Source organism: Daktulosphaira vitifoliae, unplaced genomic scaffold (assembly GCF_025091365.1).
Source record: "Daktulosphaira vitifoliae isolate Bord-2020 unplaced genomic scaffold, ASM2509136v1 Scaffold_3, whole genome shotgun sequence".
In the NCBI taxonomy this organism is placed as follows: Eukaryota; Metazoa; Arthropoda; class Insecta; order Hemiptera; family Phylloxeridae; genus Daktulosphaira; species Daktulosphaira vitifoliae.
The window spans coordinates 6,685,740-6,706,965 of NW_026099574.1; the positions used below are offsets into that span (position 1 = coordinate 6,685,740).

A 21,226-nucleotide genomic window follows, 5' to 3' on the forward strand; every position below is an offset into this window, starting at 1 on the left:
TAAGGAAAATATTGTTTGATTCAAAAAACACTACAATAATATGTAGTAAAAACATGATATTTTTCATCCCTTCAAGGTTAAAAAACATTAACTTGAATTTTTTTAAATGAGAACACATTTTGAATTTAATAACATTTTTGAGTTTTTAATTTAATAGTAAATGGCATTTGAATTTTTAATATAACTTTATTTGTTTATTAGATATTAACACTTAAAGTTTCAAATTTTTGAGTTAATATACGTGTATAATACAGTAGGGATTAAAATTACAGGTTACTAATTGTTTTTTTATGACATTGCTGTCACAGTCACGGATTGTTCATTATCAATTATGACTATCATTAGATATACATTCCGTATTGTCAGTTAGTGTATTTATAAACTCACAACAATGTGCCTTACTACCATTGATAATAACAATGCTTTGTACCTGGTAATATTGATGTCATAAAAAACCAATTAGCTACCTGTAATTTTAATCCCTACTATATTATACATGTATATTATCTCAAAAATTTGAAACTTTAAGTGTTAATATCTAATAAATGAATAAAGTTATATTAAAAATTCAAATATCATTTACTAACAAATTAAAAATTCAAACATTTTATTAAATTCAAAATATGCGTTCCCATTTAATAAAAATCAAGTTAATGTTTTTTAACCTTGAAGGGATGAAAAATATCATGTTTTTATTACATATTATTGTAGTGTTTTTTGAATCAAACAATATTTTCCTTACCAAAAATTAAAAAATTTCAATAGTTACTGAGTAATCGAGTGTCTTATCCTTAATGAATCACCCTGTATATATATATATATATATGTAAGGATAAAAATCCTAAGAATTTCGTTTTTTTATTATAAAGTTATCCATAGAAGCACATGTATTTGAGTTATTTATTAATCGCAAAGAGTTTGCAATGTTTTTTAACAAATAACAGGGAACAATTATATTTAATTAAATAACTTAATCTCGACTTATGTGAAAGGTTATTTCATAATTGTGTTCCACACAACATGATCAAAAGTATAATAAAACGAGGCATAGATGAGACAAGTATAGATGATATCTGACAGTGATTAAAATCACTATCATAAGAAACGCTTCGATGCAAATCAGTAGATAGTGTTTAATTTATAGAAATTGGTGTATTATTNTTTTTTTTTTTTGTTTTAATTAGGCAATTGGTGGATTATTCCAAAAGCAACATCAACTCTTATTTCTTTAATTATATCATGATTAGTAGTTCTTTGATTTTAAAATATAATATATGAATAAATATTAATTATAATTATTAAATTTAGTATGAAATTGATTTTCAATAATTTAATTGTAATTTATACGGAGAAATTATAAAAATAATAAAGAAGTTATATTTTGCTTTACTGTTACGTGTATATAAATTTAAAGGGCTTTTCAATAAAAACTCTTTGTTACAATAAATAAATACACTGGACTACAAGGAACTTTTATCAGAAACAAAAATATACTATTCTAAATCAACTTTTCGCGATGTTTTCAAATTTGCAATTAGACTTTTTCTATCACTTCTAAGTTTTAATATTATTAAAAATAGTATTTACATATAAGAAAAAATAATTAAGAACAAAAAAAAATTGTTTTAAATTAATACTGATTTTGATTTATGTATATTAAAAATAAGGAAAATGACATATTTAACCTATTTTTTTAATCGTTAAAAGTTGATTTTTGTAAATATTTATAAAAAAAATTTATTTTACCATAACTTTTAGCTCAATAGGCAAGTTTGAAATTGACATCATTAAATAGAAAATTTTATGAGAATTAAAAAAATGTTATTTTTAAGATTAATATGCAGTCAGAAAGTTTTATAATTACTATTTATTGTAAATTTATCAGAAAAACTCATTATTTTTTGCATTTTTATCGTAATAGAACACTTAAATAGAAATCATAGTAATCATTTCTAAGTAATTTTTGATATTTAAAAAGATTCTACTATTGAAATATCCAGAACTGAATTAATTTTAATGATTTACTTTAACTAAAAAAAAAAAAGTTAATATTTTGAATCCCTCTTGTGGGCAGGTAAAGGGTTAGATTTATAAAAAAAACCAAATGATAGATAAAGACATGCATCTAAATAAAAAAAAATATACTGATTTGGTCATTTTTGATAAAGTTATAACAATTAACAAAGTTATAAGTTTTATACACTGGACTACAAGGAACTTCCATCAGAAACAAAAATATACTATTCTAAATCAACTTTTCGCGATGTTTTAAAATGTGCAATTAGACTTTTTCTATAACTTCTAAGTTTTAATATTATTAAAAAATAGTTTTTACATATAAAAAAAAATAATTAAGAACAAAAAAAATTGTTTTAAATTAATACTGATTTGTGTTTTAAATTAATACTGATTTTGATTTATGTATATTAAAAATAAGGAAAATGACATATTTAACCTATTTTTTTAATCGTTAAAAGTTGATTTTTGTAAATATTTATAAAAAAAATTTATTTTACCATAACTTTTAGCTCAATAGGCAAGTTTGAAATTGACATCATTAAATAGAAAATTTTATGAGAATTAAAAAAATTGTATCGTTAAAATTAATATACAGTCAGAAAGTTTTATAATTACTATTTATTGTAAATTTATCAGAAAAGCTCAATAATTTTTTGCTATTTTATCGTAATAGATAACTTAAATAGAAGTAATAGTAATAATTTCCTAGTAACTTTTGGTGTTTGTAAAGATTCTGCAATTGAAATATTCAGAACTTAATTAATTTTAATAATTTACTTTAACTAAATGNAAGATTCTATAATTGAAATATTGAGAACTTAATTAATTTTAATGATTTACTTTAACTAAATGAACCAATCAAAACAAAGTTGTTAAAAAGATTTACTCAATTGAGCGTATTATAAAATTTGATTATATTTGTAAAAATCAATTGTTAATTCACGAAAAAAACAATCATTTTTTTTAGAAATGATTTATATAGCATCATGTTACAAAAAAATTTGTAATATTATAGTCTAGTAGTAGCACACACAAATAGAGTAAAAAAAAACCCAGCACAGAGGGGTCGCGGCACAGTGATGCCATGGTATAGTTGGATCAAGTATAATGATATCTTATAGTGATTAAAATCACTATCAAAAATAAACGCTTCGATGCAAATCTTTAGATAGTGTTTAATTTTAAAAAATTGGTGTATTATTCCAAAAGCTACATGATCTGCTAGTTCCTTATTAATATCTCGATTAAGATAAAGTATGTCGAACGAAAAAANAATGAAAAAGGGTTTATTAAAAAATATTATTTCTCATAAAAAAATTGTGTGGATCCATAAACTTTTCAATAAGTTATAGCATTATAAAGTTAAAAATGTAAAAAATAAAATCGAGAATTTTCACACGAAAATAGCATTCGGTAGCGATTTTCGCCATGAAAACAAGTCCAGAGGTTTAAATCTTTTTTTTTTAAATTAAAGTATATTACATTAGCATTAATTTAAGATATATATAAAAGTGTCAGACTTTCCGGAACACTTTCAAAAGTTAAGTTGAAAAAGTTAATTTTTTGTGAAAAAGTTGTCATTTTAAATGCCCCCCTTTGGGCAGATAAAGGGTCAGATTTACAAAAAAAATATACCAAATGATAAGTAAAAACATCAAACATCTATATAAAAAAAATTATATTGATATGTTCATTTTTGAAAAAGTTAGAGCATTATTAAGTTAAAAATATAAAAAAAAATTATTTTACAAAAATCGTAATTTTTTATTAACTTTGATGTCAACTTTTACCACGAAGACAAGTCCAGAGGTCAAATTTTTTTTTTCAAATTAAAGTATATTACATAAGATTTAATTTAAGATATATATAAAAGTGTCAGACCTTCCGGAACACTTTCAAAAGTTAGGTTGAAAAAGTTCTACTTTATATATGCATTTTTTATATTTTAAGTATTACTCTTATTGTGTATATTGTATATTGTATGAGCTTAGGTAGACCATAAAATATGGGTCTCTTCAAGACAAAAAATATTTGAATTAAAAAGAAGTACGTCAGAAGTAAACATTTCTGCTAACATTAAATTCAAAAAATAATTTTGATTAATTAAATTTAACGTAAATTACTTGAAAGTATTTGTATTATTATTATTTATGTGAAAATAATATATTGAAATCCTAGTTCCCAGAGTGACTCTTTCAATACGTTTCATAAACGTTAACTTAATGAACTACTTATAAATGACGGGTCGGGTGTTTTCTGTTACTCTTAATAGGCGAACAACGAGAAGACAATCCACTAAAGGGTAATTATGGACAGTATTTTTATTATACATACATACATAGACTAATAGAGATTCAATATATTGATACATTAACAATAAAAATCATAAGGCATCACCCCCAGCCATCAGTCAACTACACTGCTATTTGATGTTGAAAGATTGCCGAACGCTTCCCAATCAATTCTCCTTTGAAGTATTGAATGTCAGCCTCCGCTGATCTCGATTTCCGTTGTACACTCGCTTAGTATCACGTATGAGAGGAACTGTTGGTTGTCGCCTAAACAGGCCGATACAAAATAACCAACAACAAATAAAAACACACTAGATACACAGGCCACAAGTCATCAGACTCAACGGTATGGCAACACTTCAAACACGTCCATGTACGTACTGACCTAGGTGTCGATAGTGTCGGACACGACTTCTTTAGGGTCAAGCGACGAGGGGGTGGGGTGATTATAAACTACGTGGAGCTTGACCGGGCTATACACGTAACTTTTGAACAATTTATTGTATTTATATCTAATTTAAAAAAAAAAAGTTAACATTTAACATACGGTTATACTAAAATAATATTTAGGAATAAATAATGTTTTTTGTTAACAAAAATATCTTCTGTAGAAAGTAAAAATTGCGCTTTATCATAAAATTCTACCAACTTAACACGACCCGTAACAGCGCACTTTTCATCTACGCTGAATTTATACGATCATGATTATCAGTAGTCCATCGCCTCATTTGTCTGTATTAAGATGTTAGTCTTTTCCGGCAGTCGATAGATGTGACAAGTCAGGGGGTTAATACCGCAGGAAACGTTGGAGACTGTGTAAACTGAGTTCAACTGAGTGTTATATCAATCGCACGAGCTGCGGTTACGTTTTGAGGTTTTTTTATTATAATATTTTTGCTCACACCATTATTTTGTTGTTTTACTGTAAATCCATTGTTAGTTATAAGAATAGATTTAACTTTTATTTAAATATTAAAGGAAAGGCGATGTTGTTTTAATATTATCATTAAGCACCCCTAATATAGAGTCATAAATAACCGGTTCTAAATAATATTATAGTTTATTTACTCGAAATAAAAACGTTTTAGATGTGAAACATTTTTATTCTTTTTAGGTGCAAATGTAGGAAATGATCCACCCAAAATCTGTTTCAGTACCTACAATAATTATGAAAATTGTATAAATACATTTTTATATAGAAATATTTTTTAGTAAAGGGAAAAAATAATTGGATAGACTATCCAAAATTTTGATTAAAATTGCACCGAAATGCAATTCAAATTCTCATTGACATTTCTTAGTATGAAATTTCGCATTAGATTTCATATTAATAAATATATGTATTGTATATTTCAAATCCTTTCTGACTTAGGTTTTCAATAAACATACCAAAAAAATTTATGTCTCTAGTATACCCTCCTAAAAATTCATTAGAATCTCGGGTATGAAATATGATAGTGATCAGTGAAATTCATGTAATCAGAAATTACATGTATTATTCTTTTATGGAAGTACCTTCGTTTCTGTACCGTGTTTGATGTGTGCGTCATGGTTCTTTTGAATTGAAGTGTTTATAATTGTTAGCACACTACTATAACATTCAAAATAATTAGTACACTAAAGTGTTTTTGATATGGAATTTATCTTTGATAAAGTTAAGCATAAATCGTACACAGTCCTATAGATTGTAGACTTGCATGAAAAATCACAGATCAAATGAGAATTAACCTAGTAAGAATTATAAACGGTTAAAATCATTAATGGATGTATAATTTTCATTAGTATAATAATATTTTGTTGTAATTGCTATTGTTATTTTGTTCATTGCATAAATATTTGTTTAATTATTTAAGTGACTAACACTAGAGAATTATTAAAAATAACTCCATGGACTGACAGCAATAACAGATTTACTAAATTATAGTCCACAAAAATTCTGATTTATTAATTTTATTTAGTTATACCTATTGAAAATAACTATCAAATAGACGTCACTCGGTGACTTGCAACCCAAATAGTTGACTCAAATAATAAAAGCAAAAATATTATAAATATGCCTGCAAAGCTGTATACTAAATATAAGAACCAAGTAAATATCAATTTGACATATTATGAAAATGTATATTTACAGTTATTTTTTATTGTGTTTTATTAAAATTCACTTTATATAGTTTTGTATATTAGAGTCTTCTAAACTTAATTAAATAGACATTTTTAAAAAAGTAAATACCAATATTTTTCACAATTTATGCATAAGTAATAACATAATTTATATATTTTCGTCATAAAATATCTAAAAAGTCTATAATGGTACTGTTTAAAAAAATTCACTTATATTTCTATTATTTGTTTTTTTTATTTATGGTTTTTAATAATTTATTTACTTCAAATCCTATAAAAATGCAAAAATGTAATGGAAAATTAATAAAATATATTCAAAGTTAAAGTTATTGAATTATATTAATTTAATCTTAGTATTCTCGGAAAATGTTTTACAAAACGTATTCTTTTGTTTTAATTTTTGTGTGTTGTATTTATTTTAGAGATGTTTTTGCAAACATATTTATAAAGGACAATGTAATTTAAATAAAGTTTATTAAACTATGTTTAATTTAATAATTTAGTTATAATACTTTATATTTATCTTTTATACAATATCTGGTAATAAAAAACATACAACAATTCCTTACAATTATGAAAGTCATATAATTTACTTCTTCATATGTACTTTATATTCAAATAAATAATTTTTTATAGATACTGCAGTTATAAATACAAAATTTTTATTATACACTCAAATACGTTTTTTTTTTTTTAGACAGGAACACTAATTTATCATATGACGGATGATGTAAGTTTTTGATCATTGCTAAAATTAGCGTCAATACATTTTATGAATTGAACTTTACATTTTAATTTAAGTCAATATTATATTTCAATACAATATAATATAATATAATATCAATTTATATTCAACAATTATATAATAGCTTACATAGACTTTAATTGTGTTTATAGTATATTGATAACACATAGATTATATTTCATTTTGCAATTTTTAATAAAAACATCTTGTCAAAATTTTCTTTTTTTTAGAGTTCCAAACAGTTTGGGAATCTTAATATGGTAAGAAATTATTTTATGTAAACATTGTAGTATGTTTTAATATTGAGTAAATACGGGATAATGATATGAGGGGCATCTATCCAAAGACTGCCCCAGCAAGAAAAAAGGTCGGGACTTTAACACGACCAATAGATGAGATGATAGACTACCCCCACCTCCACGTGGTCCAACCCGAGCAACGGCCCCACCGCTTGAGTAGGACTAACGAGGAAGGCAGCGCCGCGTTGTGATTTGGCTATAGATTAATATCGGGTCGTATCACAACGCAGTGGTGAGAAGATTTTAAGGCGACATNTAAAGTTAAGCATAAATCGTACACAGTCCTATAGATTGTAGACTTGCATGAAAAATCACAGATCAAATGAGAATTAACCTAGTAAGAATTATAAACGGTTAAAATCATTAATGGATGTATAATTTTCATTAGTATAATAATATTTTGTTGTAATTGCTATTGTTATTTTGTTCATTGCATAAATATTTGTTTAATTATTTAAGTGACTAACACTAGAGAATTATTAAAAATAACTCCATGGACTGACAGCAATAACAGATTTACTAAATTATAGTCCACAAAAATTCTGATTTATTAATTTTATTTAGTTATACCTATTGAAAATAACTATCAAATAGACGTCACTCGGTGACTTGCAACCCAAATAGTTGACTCAAATAATAAAAGCAAAAATATTATAAATATGCCTGCAAAGCTGTATACTAAATATAAGAACCAAGTAAATATCAATTTGACATATTATGAAAATGTATATTTACAGTTATTTTTTATTGTGTTTTATTAAAATTCACTTTATATAGTTTTGTATATTAGAGTCTTCTAAACTTAATTAAATAGACATTTTTAAAAAAGTAAATACCAATATTTTTCACAATTTATGCATAAGTAATAACATAATTTATATATTTTCGTCATAAAATATCTAAAAAGTCTATAATGGTACTGTTTAAAAAAATTCACTTATATTTCTATTATTTGTTTTTTTTATTTATGGTTTTTAATAATTTATTTACTTCAAATCCTATAAAAATGCAAAAATGTAATGGAAAATTAATAAAATATATTCAAAGTTAAAGTTATTGAATTATATTAATTTAATCTTAGTATTCTCGGAAAATGTTTTACAAAACGTATTCTTTTGTTTTAATTTTTGTGTGTTGTATTTATTTTAGAGATGTTTTTGCAAACATATTTATAAAGGACAATGTAATTTAAATAAAGTTTATTAAACTATGTTTAATTTAATAATTTAGTTATAATACTTTATATTTATCTTTTATACAATATCTGGTAATAAAAAACATACAACAATTCCTTACAATTATGAAAGTCATATAATTTACTTCTTCATATGTACTTTATATTCAAATAAATAATTTTTTATAGATACTGCAGTTATAAATACAAAATTTTTATTATACACTCAAATACGTTTTTTTTTTTTTAGACAGGAACACTAATTTATCATATGACGGATGATGTAAGTTTTTGATCATTGCTAAAATTAGCGTCAATACATTTTATGAATTGAACTTTACATTTTAATTTAAGTCAATATTATATTTCAATACAATATAATATAATATAATATCAATTTATATTCAACAATTATATAATAGCTTACATAGACTTTAATTGTGTTTATAGTATATTGATAACACATAGATTATATTTCATTTTGCAATTTTTAATAAAAACATCTTGTCAAAATTTTCTTTTTTTTAGAGTTCCAAACAGTTTGGGAATCTTAATATGGTAAGAAATTATTTTATGTAAACATTGTAGTATGTTTTAATATTGAGTAAATACGGGATAATGATATGAGGGGCATCTATCCAAAGACTGCCCCAGCAAGAAAAAAGGTCGGGACTTTAACACGACCAATAGATGAGATGATAGACTACCCCCACCTCCACGTGGTCCAACCCGAGCAACGGCCCCACCGCTTGAGTAGGACTAACGAGGAAGGCAGCGCCGCGTTGTGATTTGGCTATAGATTAATATCGGGTCGTATCACAACGCAGTGGTGAGAAGATTTTAAGGCGACATGGGCCGCCCTGAAGCAATGCTTCACGGCAGTTCCAAGGCGGTTCACATTAAGTCGGTTATAGGAGAGAAAAAAAAGGGATAATGATGTGCAATTATTATTGTCATTATTAAGTAAGACATTTTGTTTTTTTTATTTTACGACTTGCATTATTGCGAACCGCCCTGGAACTGCCGTTGGGTATTACTTAAAGCGTTTGCGCCATCTCTATAACTCACATCACTGTGTGACCTTTATCATTATCCGGGTCTAAAAATCGGGTTCGTTACCCTGGCCGCTTCACATGGAGATGGATGTATGACTTTGCGAAAGTCTTAAACACACATAAAGATTTTCTAAAGTGCCGGCCTGAACCAGCGCTTCTATTTCAGATGTTCGGTCGATTTGCCTTTTCTTCCTTTAATTTTTATATCATCGTCCCTCAATATTATCCTTAAAAATTGAAAACATTTTTCGCATTCCCCGTAAATGGAGGAAATTTCTAAAGAAAATACAAATTTTAAAATTGCTAATTTTCGACATTTTTTCAATTTTTGTTACTTTTTACTTACGTTCATTTGACGTACATGCGCACGAAATTCTATAGGATTTACAGTAGAACCGTTGTTTTACTGTTCGATAGTTATTTTTCTATCCTAGGTGACATTCTAAGGGGTCGTCGTGGTAATACCATATTAGGTGTTGTAATTTGTTACTTGGTACGACAATTGGCGTGTCCGCTCCCATGCGATTACGCAAAAGTCCATTTAATAAAAAAAATCTCTTTATTTTTGACGCACTTTTGCTTATTCATAGTGGTGGCATGTTTGTTTAAATTTTGTGTGGCATGTGAGACCATGTCGTTTCAGGCGTTCCAAAATTTACTAAGATGATCTAAATAGTTTTCTATGTTATCCGAAAATATCATGATATCGTCCAGATAGACCTGAACAAAATCATTTACATACCTCTTAAGTACTTCATTCATAAGTCTTACGAAGGTCATGGGTGCATTTTTAAGTCCAAACGGCTGTTCATGAAATTAAAACAAGCGCCTCCTCGTTCTAAACAATGTTTATTTGCGTGCATTTTGTTCAAGTAAGCATTGCCAATAACCTGATTTTAAATCGAGTGTCATGAATACTTTAGCCCCCTCATACTTTTTTTACCATTTTTTTCTTGGTCAAAACGATTGGCCCCGGCCAGAGCAAGGTAATGGGTTCTAGAAGTCCCTGGGATTCCATATCGCCTACCATTTCGTTTTTCGCTTCTTGTTTGTGTAAAGAGCACGGGTATAGTCTTAACACGATGGGTATGGGTCCTGATTGGTCAGAAAATCATGCTCTAGAAATGCGTCACAGTACAAATTATCCAGGTTCACGACCATAAAATTTATTGTCAGATCTGCGATGTTCGCGGTAAAAATGAATAATTTGTTAAAAGACCTCGAAGACTGCATTGTGTCCATCACTGTTGGTGGTGGTGTGATGGTGAATTTAAAGGGGCTACAACTTATCCTGCGTTGTGAGTGAGGGACTCTAGTGTAAGTTTTGTGCTCGGTGTGTGGACGAGGTGAAGTGAAAGGCCGTAAAAAATTTCATAATTCATAATTCATAAGAGGGAACGCGCTCGATTTTGTTATAAACGACGATCGAGCTGGTTGTTCGCGCTGCGAGTTGTGTTGTTTGGAGGTAATAGGAATATGCTTTTGAGGCGGGGGAGCGGACTAATATCTCCATTACTAGTAAATCGGCCTATTAGAGTAACTGCTATGTCAATAATCAGCTCCGCAATATAGGAAGGGTCGGGGAGGTCGTTCTGCGTTAGGAGCGCCCGCCCGCTTTTGGACGGCCTGTGGCTTTTGATTCTCGTCTGTGGGGGGGTGTGCAGGAGGTGGTACGTAAGGATTTAAGTTGACTTTTAGCTTACTAGCAATCGTTCTCGATTACACGCAAATTGTTTAGAGTACGCGGAAATTGTATTTCCACGTTGTCGTAATATTCTTTATTAATTATAAAAGACTGATTACCCGATCTACGATATACGGCTCTGAATAACAGGGACGTGCGCGCTTTGCTAGACGTTGTTTATTTATAATAAACTCCGTCGTTCGCTGATGGGGTCCCTGTTGTGTCGTCATGAATTTATTCTTCATCTCCACTTGGATGTTGTTATTATCGAACGCCACGAGAAACTTCCTTGAAAATTAGCGCCAACATGTTGTTCAATTTAATGGATTCTCACAAAGTAAATGCCGTGTCTCTTAAAAACTGTACATCGGTTTTCACCCACAAATCGTAATGAATACTGGCTCCTAGCTGCTCCAAAAACTCTCTCAGGTCCTCTTCATATTTTCCCGTGAACTCGGGAGACGGAGGACGTATAACAGGCGGATTATTATACGGTATAGTGGCCATTTGGGTCTGTGAGCGGGTTGAAGAGGACGGTGACAAATCGCGTGTCGATGGCGTGAATGTATTCGGCCCGAAATACTCCGTGTGTGGTCAGTGCGCGTCTAAATGAAAGACTGGCTGGTACGTGTTCGCTCGAGGCAGAGATGGTGACGCGCGCGTGGTTTGACTGACTAACCGTTGTAAGTTATGCGCTCATCAATTTTAGTCAGATGTCATTGTAGTGCATTGTTATTTTGGGTCGTTTACTCGGGCCGAACGTTACGCGGTTTAGTTTGGAAAATAAAATTACAGCAAATTATTAATTATTTTTCAGCAAGTGCATTATAGGAAATAGGACTAGGCGCTTTAGGTTACATATTCTCACAAAGTTATTGGTGGAACAATGTGCCACCGGGTACGAGATCCACAGAGAGTATTGCGAACTGCCTAATGTGGGTAACTGGTTCATACTTTGAAAATACTCGGTAGAATTTAAGAGTAAATTGATCGGCGTAGGAATATTTGTTCAAGATCGTACATACACACTATTGTTACGGTGGTAGTGAACTCATTATATAGTGGCGAATGTAACCGAAGATTGTAAACAAACATTATAATAATAAATGACTGATTAGAACGCGTCATTTCTCCTCGTGACGGTCATTTGGATACGCCAAAATTGAATACTCTTAAATTGTATGTAATTAATAACTCATTAAAAAAAAAAATTTAAAAAATCCATTTAAAACTCTAATGGGCTATATTTAAGAGACACATACAAAATGTAAGATCAATAACTTAAGTTTAATCTACTACACATATCCTTTAAAGTTGATTTTGGCGGTTATTTTACTGTGGGAAATAAGCTTTATTACAACAGTAAATTTACAGTATAACAAATAATAATTTAAACTGATTAACTATAAACAATGAACAACGAACAAAATGAACAATTAATGAAAATGATAACTGATGACTGATCACTGGACACTGATGATTGATGATTGATAACTAGGAGCAACGGTCCCACTTCTTATATAGGCGGTAGAATGTTCCAGAACAATCGACCGCCGAAGAATCTTCTAGAGGCGGCGGCGGTCGAACGTTCTAGAACATTCGGCCGCCACATCACCCCCCTTCCAGTAATGAAATTACGATTCAATGAGTAAACTGTTTCTATCCCGCTTGATAAAACTGTGTGAAGCGCACTCTTCTTCCTGAACGTGTTGTACGGTTGTTGTCGGAGTGACTGTCCTCTGGAAATGAGTCGTCGGCTGGTTGCTGGTTTTCTGGTTGCTGGTCTTGTGGTCGATCTTCGTGCCCTTGTAGGTCATCGGGGCTGTCCCTGGTCACGTATGCTGGTTTCAGTCGATCAAACGATACAGCTACTTCTCGGTTACGTATTTTGATGACGTAATAGCGAGGGTGCCGTGATATGACTGGGAATGGACCTTCGTAGGGGTTCTCCAGCGGACCTTTAGGTGCATTGCGGTAGGCCAGAACGTGGGATGATGAGGCCAAATCTTTAAAAATGAAAGTTGGCTTATCTCCATGCCATGAAGTTGGTTGAGGCTTCAGCTCGTTGAAGTGTCGGCGAAGGCGGTTGACGTAGACAGCTGGGTCGGAGTCTCCTGTCGTTTGTTTCGGGTTCACGAACTCTCCTGGCAGACGTATGGATTCTCCGAAAACCAGCTCTGCTGAGGTTGCCTGAAGGTCTTCTTTCCATGCAGCTCGGATGCCCATTAGGACGATGGGTACACGTTCGACCCAGTCTACGCTTTCGTGGCAGCGTAGGGCTGATTTGAGTTGCCGATGGAAGCGTTCGATGATGCCATTGGATTGAGGGTGTCGAGCGGTCGTTCTTATGTGTTTTGAACCGATAAGCTTAAGGAGCGCATTATAAAGCTCACCATCAAACTGTCGGCCTTGGTCGGTTGTTAACCGTTCTGGGACACCAAATCGTGAAATCCACTCCCTGAAGATGACCTTCGAAACGGTGTCTGCCGTGATGTCTTCTAAAGGGTAGGCTTCTGGCCATCTGGAGAAACGATCGATGCAGGTCATTAGGTAGCGGTAGCCTTGGTTGAAGGGAAGTGGACCGACGATATCGACGTTGATGTGTTCAAAGCGGGAACTTGCGAGTTGGAATTCGCCAAGTGGTGCGTGGACATGCCTGTGCACTTTGCTTCGTTGGCAAGGGATACATTCTCGGGTCCAAGTTCTAACGTCCTTATTGATTGAAGGCCAGACGAATCTTTCAGCGATGAGTTTGACTGTTGCACGTGACCCAGGATGTGATAATCCGTGCAGGGATTTAAATACCTGCTTGCGGAAGGAGTGAGTGACAAACGGGCGTGCTTTATCTGTGGACAAATCGCAGAAAAGCATTTTTGATGTTCCAGGGATACATATTTGTTTCAACTTCAAGGGTGAGTTGGATTTCAGGAGACGATGGAGTTCTTCGTCGTTTTGCTGGGCCTGAGCAAGATCGTCGAAGTTGATACCCTCTGAAACAGCGTCTATCCGGGACATTGCATCAGCGACGACGTTGTCTTTTCCAGAAATATGGCGGATGTCTGTGGTGAACTGGCCAATGAAATCCAAGTAACGGAATTGACGTGGTGAACATTTTTCAGGTTTCTGGCGGAAGGCAAAAGTCAAAGGTTTCTGGTCTGTGAAAACCGTGAAACTTCGACCTTCGAGATGATGCCGAAATTGACGAATCGACTGGTAGATGGCGAGAAGTTCTCTGTCAAAAGCGCTGTACTTGGTTTGGGCTGGTTGTAACTTGCGTGAGAAGAATGCTAGTGGTTGCCATCCTTGGTCGGTGAGTTGTTGTAGAACTGCGCCAATTGTGAGATCCGATGCGTCGGTGAAGAGTCCCAAGGGTAGTTTTGGATCCGGATGCGACAGGAGAGTCGCGGTAGCCAGAGCTTTCTTGCAGTTTTCGAAGGCTTGGATGCCGTCAGGAGTCCATGGAATCGGTTTCTGTCCTTTGGCGTCTTTCCCTTGCAAGTAGGTGTGCAGAGGTGCTTGGAGATCGGCAGCATTGGAAAGAAATCGCCTGTAGAAATTAATCATGCCTAGGAACCTACGTAGGGACTTGACGGTTTGTGGCTGCTTGTAGTTGCTGATGTCCTGGACTTTCGATACTGGCGGTTTGACACCCGTGGAGTTGACGGTGTAACCTAGAAACTCGATCTCGTCTACCCCGAAAACGCTTTTAGTGACGTTTATCACGAGGCCGTATTTTTCGAGTCGCTCGAAGACTAGGCGGAGATGTTCTTCGTGTTCTTCTTCCGTCTCGGAGGCTATCATGATGTCGTCTATGTAGACGTATACGAAGTCAAGATCCCTCAGAACTTCGTCGAGAAAACGCTGGAAGGTTTGGGCTGCGTTTCGAAGTCCAAAACTCATCAGTGGAAATTCGAAAAGGCCGAATGGTGTTGTAATGGCAGTTTTCTTGATGTCGTCGGCTGCCACAGGGATCTGATGGTAGGCGCGTACCAGATCAATTTTCGAAAAGATCTTCTTCCGCGCGAGCCGTTGGGAGAAATCTTCGATGTGCGGAATTGGATACCGGTCTGGAATGGTCCGTGCGTTCAAAGACCTGTAGTCGCCACAGGGTCGCCATTCGTCGTCCCTTTTGTGCGCTAGGTGAAGCGCCGAGGACCAGCTGCTGTCGGAAGGTCGAGCAACACCCATCTTCACCATGGTCTCGAACTCCTTCTTGGCGATGGCGTACTTATTTGGTGCAAGTCGCCTGGGTTTGCATGAAACAGGCTGCCCTGGAGTGGTGCGAATGTGATGGACCGTGTTGTGCTTCACCTCGGTTGGCAGGCCGCTAGGTCGCGTCAGACCAGGGTATTTTTTTAGTAACTGGTGGTAACGCGACTCGCCGTTGAGCACCTTGATTTGTGGCACCTCACATTCAGCCGCAGGCGTGCCTGGTGAGGAAATCGTGGTGTTTGGGTCGACAAGGCGCCGGTGTCGCAGGTCAACAAGGAGTCCATAATGTTGTAGAAAGTCCGCCCCGAGTATAGGTTTCGACACATCTGCGATGATGAAGCGCCAGGGAAATTCTCGCCGTAGACCGAGGTTCAAGGTTAGGTTGATTCCTCCGTAGGTGGCGATGTCTGAGCCGTTTGCAGCGCTGAGTGTGTATGAAGATCGAAGGGTGCGAGTTGCAGTGCGTGAGCGAGGAAAAACACATACGTCAGCACCTGTGTCGATCAAGAATCGGAGTTGGGAGTTGGTGTCGGTTATGAAGAGGCGGCTTGTTTTCGGGCTCTTGTCATCTGTTGCCGCGTTTAATGACTGCCCTTCTCGTTTCCCTGGTTGAATTGGCAAGGTTGGCTGCATTTCTTCGCTTCCCTTCCATATGTGTGATGGTACCAGCAGTATTCCTTCTCGGATTGACGTGAAGAGTGGGAACGGGATGACGAGCGTGAGCGTGACTGGCCGCGATGAAAGGATCGGTTCCGACCTCTGCGAGGAGTGTTGCGTTGGGCGAGTGCTGATATTTCTTCCCGCAGAGTGAACGTCAGCTGGGCCATTTTAACGTTGAGCAACGCGTCGATTTGTGCGTTAATGCTGGCTAAGCTGACGGCCTCAGCGATTTGCGGATGAGGGAGAGTCGCGTCAGCTATCACATCGGCCAGCTCCGACAATTTTTCTAGCTCGGCGTCCCTCTGAGCAGCCAGGGCCACCTGCATCGCTTGTGGAAGTCGGCTGATCCAGATGGTCTTCAGCATCGAGTCCGGAACAGATGTACCTGCAAGGTCACTTAAATACCTTAAAAATTGTGAGGGCTTGCGATCGCCCAGAGTTTCCTTCTCCAACAGCTGTAGTGTTTTCCGTTCCTGAGAGGTGCTCAGCCGTTTGATCAGCTCTTTTTTCAGATGTGTGTAAGGCTCGGCTGCTGGCGGGTTGAGAATGATGTCGCGGACCTCGGTTTGGTATTTTTGTTCGAGTGCACCGATGATGTAGCCGAATTTGGTATCCTCTTGGACGATCTTGGATACCCCGAAGCTTCGCTCCACGACGGCAAACCACAATGTAGGGTCCTCTGGGTTGAATGGCGGGATGCGGACACCTATTGCGTTCACGTTGGCGTTGGCGACGGCGTTGGTGTTGACGTTTTCCATTTTGATAGTGGCTTCAGAATCCGGGTGTTGAGCGTTTCTTCAGATCACGTCGAGGTCACCAATTGTGGGAAATAAGCTTTATTACAACAGTAAATTTACAGTATAACAAATAATAATTTAAACTGATTAACTATAAACAATGAACAACGAACAAAATGGACAATTAATGAAAATGATAACTGATGACTGATCACTGGACACTGATGATTGATGATTGATAACTAGGAGCAACGGTCCCACTTCTTATATAGGCGGTAGAATGTTCCAGAACAATCGACCGCCGAAGAATCTTCTAGAGGCGGCGGCGGTCGAACGTTCTAGAACATTCGGCCGCCACATTACAATCAAAACTGATATTTTCCCTATAACCCTCTTTTGTATTTACGTCTGTAATTATAAATTCTTTATGGCTTATAGGATAATTTATAAGTATTTAAAAAATGTAGTTTTTATATTTTAATATAAATAGATACTGATATAAATGCTGTTAATATTGACAACATATAAAAAACTCTAAATTTTGATATTTTAACAATATTTTTTAAAAATAATCTTTAATTCTAANATAACAATATTTTTATAAAAATAATCTTTAATTCTAAAATTCAATATATTTTAAAATAAATATATGAGGCAATTCTATATAGTTTTTGCCAATGACAATATGCTTTTGTTAGATATTAATATATCATTATATAACTGTATAAGGTATAAGAATGAATTCAAAAACTACTTAATAGTTGAGAAATTGAGAAATATATGTATGAAAATAAAAACACCAAAAATAATTTTTTTAACATAATTATTACTTTAAAAGAAATTGAGTAGCTAATATTTGAAGGAATATTTGGCTATTACTAAAATTTAATACTAAATATTTCGGTATTTTTTTTAGGATAGAAATATTAAAAATTTTAAATATAATCTTTAACATAAACAAAAATATAAACAAAAACAATCTTTCTTGCTAATATTTTCCCATAATATTTTAGCTACGACAGAAAACATTCTTTTCTTTACATGTCATAAGAATCATTAAAATCCATTTGTGAGATTTATGATTTTTGTTTATAAAACTTTTATAAATATTTAATACTGTTTATATGAAGTTCCCGCTTTTACTTCCCTAGAATTTAATTCAGACTTAATATTTAGATTTTTGGATATCATTTCAGAGTTTTGTAAATGTGAAAAATGTTGTTGCAGAAATTTATTTGCGTCAGGTAAGTATCTTAATCATAAATGTGCTCAATAATAGANGCTTGATCATAAATGTGCTCAATAATAGAGTGTAGTTATATTTTTTCCTTATTTTCCTTATTATTTAACCTTCGTATAACAGTAATAATGATAATAAATAAAATACTCTAAATATTTATTGTATGTAATTTTAGTAAAAATTTAAAAAGTGCTTACATTTTATTATTTTTTAGGAAAATTATAATAGCAGTCAAAAAAATGAAAAAAAAATAGAACTTAAAATTGTATGTTATTTTTATTATAAGTGTGTAAATTTAAACACATAATTTTTATATATATATATATATATATATATATATAAAAATTATGTGTTTAAATTTACACACTTATAATAAAAATAACATACAATTTTAAGTTCTATTTTTTTTTCATTTTTTTGACTGCTATTATAATTNAATAAATATAATATTGAGAATTTGATTTTTGATTTCTTTTAGTTCTATGCTTTAGTCACTTTATTATGGTGTCAACTTTATTCGTTCATAATTTATTTTCATTTATTGAAATTTGTATACCTTTGGAGAGAGGAGGGGTGCCTTTATCATCAGTCATAACTTAAATGATAAGGGATGAACATGAAAAATACTTTACGGTTATAAATTGTCTAAAACATGGAACTAAAAGAAATCACAAGTAAAAGTCTCAATATTATACATGAATAATATTATATAATTTTATGTATTTATTGTTGTTAAATTAATAAAGTGGTCAATAATAAAAGAATCATTCTATGTAATATATTTACTTTTTAAATAACTTTAGGAAATATAGTTACTTGATTATACAAAACCACCAGTGTTATTCCATCAGTTCAGAAAAACATTATCAACTCAGACATATGTCAATATTAGTCCAATGCTAATATTAAAATTTTTCTAATAAAAGAAATGACTCGAAATTTTAAAGTGAAACACTCTATTTGAGATTTAATGTATCGTAATTTGTCGACAATAACGTAAAAAACGTAATGACTAACAAAGATAAAAGATTCTTAGAAAGAATATCATTGGGCTAAAATTGATAGTTTGTATATAACAGATGTGAAACGTGTGTCAAAGATGCATATCAATACTCCTAAGTTAATTTTCAAAGTCATAAATAAAAAAACCATAACACAGATTGATAAGCATATAGTGACTATCTTAATTGGCAACAAATATGTATTGCATATCAATATTTTTTATTAATGATATCGGGTCCAGTGATATTAACGGTTAAAATAGATCATTCAGAGTTAACGCAATACTGAACTAACTATAACTGGACTGTGTTAAATTTAATTCGAAATCAAAAATATCGATCTCTATTATTTATAAAAAGTCCAGGTATATTATTGAACTAAAAAAGTTATCATGAATGTTTTTCATGACATATTTTTAATAATCACTGTAAATAATTTCACAAATAAGTGGGAAAGTCCGTTAGTATTGTAGTTAGGTAAGGGTGAGAGTTGTTAATTTGGACAAAGATAAAGTTGCGCGTGCAGCCCAATTGCACACTATTAACCAACCGGTTACTTGGCCGATCGTAAAGATGGTATTATTGTCAACGTCATGATTCCCTAAACACATACGCCTTTTTTTCCTCTTTTAATTATTAGGTTCCTTTTATTGCTTATTATGATAGAATGGTATCTTTATTTATTTCATAATTGATTTAGTTGTAATTTGAATTTTTTTTTTTAATCATTCTTTCCTTACTCAACTGTTATTGTATTTAAATAATAATTTCTTTTTATAAGTCATGTCATTATTGTTTTAGTTGTGTGTTCTGTTTTGTAGATGTAATACTTTATGTTACCTTAATTTAACATCGTTGTTTGTAATTATTTAATTTATGATATTCATAACTGACCGTGAAGACGTGTCCAAAACTCATTGTCATTACACTATTGAGATGTATCTTCTAAGGTCCATTAAGTAAACAACTGTAGCCTTTCCAAGGTGGGAGTGTGTTGCAGCGAGTTACGCAAGAAAAGAAACCAGTTTTACACATATAAGTGGGGAAGTCGTTTACTGACTGGTGATATTCGTCGGCTTATATACCAGTAATAACCAGTGTTTGGTCACATCAGTGCCACCATTAGTTGTCCCGCGACCTTTGCGGTATTATGACGGTATATGTGAATACGGTGGATTTATCCTGCGTGTGATTTATTGTATAATTATTATCTTATTATCTATTATACATATTATCTTAATAAAACTGCTGCGGTTCATTACGACTTTTCGAAAACCAACAGAGAACAAATATTTTAATCTGAAAATCATTTATTTTATATACCAAAAGTTTTTTTCAAATGACGGAGGTTATTTAAAAATAAGATTCAATTATGTTTTTGGGCTTTTTATATCATATAAAATCTTCTTTTTTCATTAATTACTGTTATTTGTATTTTAAGACGTTCAAAGAAGATGACATAATTTTAGATAACAAAGAAGACCGTGAAATTTGCTCATACAATGGTTTGTATAGATCATGTTGAATAAAATCCGTTTGTTATTTGTTAAAAAATTTTACTTTATTATTAAAACAAAACAGAAAAGCGTCATAATATATTTAAGAAAATTAACACATGAAATCATTTTATTTATAGAAAATGGTACTATAAGATTGAGGGAAATTATTCAAGATTTGGGTTATGATATTGAATTTAAAGTATTTGAAAACATTGTGAGTTTTAATTGTTTATTCAAATTTAAGTTTCAACCTTTCACAAATATAATTTAAATTAAAATAAATGCTGAACTCATCACGGAATACATACGAATGTAAATACAAATTGTAGCGACCAAAACATACGCAACGAATATTCTCGAATGTTCTCGTTATCAAAAACCTTCGAGAAACTTCGATAACGCCATAAGATAACCTACGCGGGTATAGAATATTCTAGAATTAGCGAGAGCCTTATCGGAGCTATATATATATCGGAAGAATCAGTCAGT

General features: G+C 32.4%; 1 protein-coding gene across 11 annotated transcripts in view; it reads left to right on the top strand.

The window, feature by feature from the left end:
* Positions 1–6,411: 6,411 nt before the first annotated feature.
* The window catches only part of LOC126903067 (uncharacterized), a 60,285-nt gene continuing 45,470 nt past the window's right edge, over positions 6,412–21,226 (top strand). The window contains exons 1-7 of one of the 11 annotated variants that reach the window (XM_050681031.1): positions 6,412–6,532; positions 7,129–7,161; positions 7,407–7,436; positions 18,194–18,241; positions 18,452–18,502; positions 20,680–20,743; positions 20,875–20,951. In XM_050681031.1, the coding sequence (XP_050536988.1) occupies positions 7,150–7,161; positions 7,407–7,436; positions 18,194–18,241; positions 18,452–18,502; positions 20,680–20,743; positions 20,875–20,951 (282 nt within the window). In that variant the 5' untranslated portion in view covers positions 6,412–6,532; positions 7,129–7,149. Of the gene's footprint in view, positions 6,533–6,667; positions 6,888–6,923; positions 6,972–7,128; positions 7,162–7,406; positions 7,437–8,470; positions 8,659–8,899; positions 8,933–9,177; positions 9,208–18,193; positions 18,242–18,451; positions 18,503–20,679; positions 20,744–20,874; positions 20,952–21,226 lie in introns of those variants that run through there. The other 10 variants (XM_050681028.1, XM_050681022.1, XM_050681021.1 and 7 more) reach the window with 10 other exon arrangements.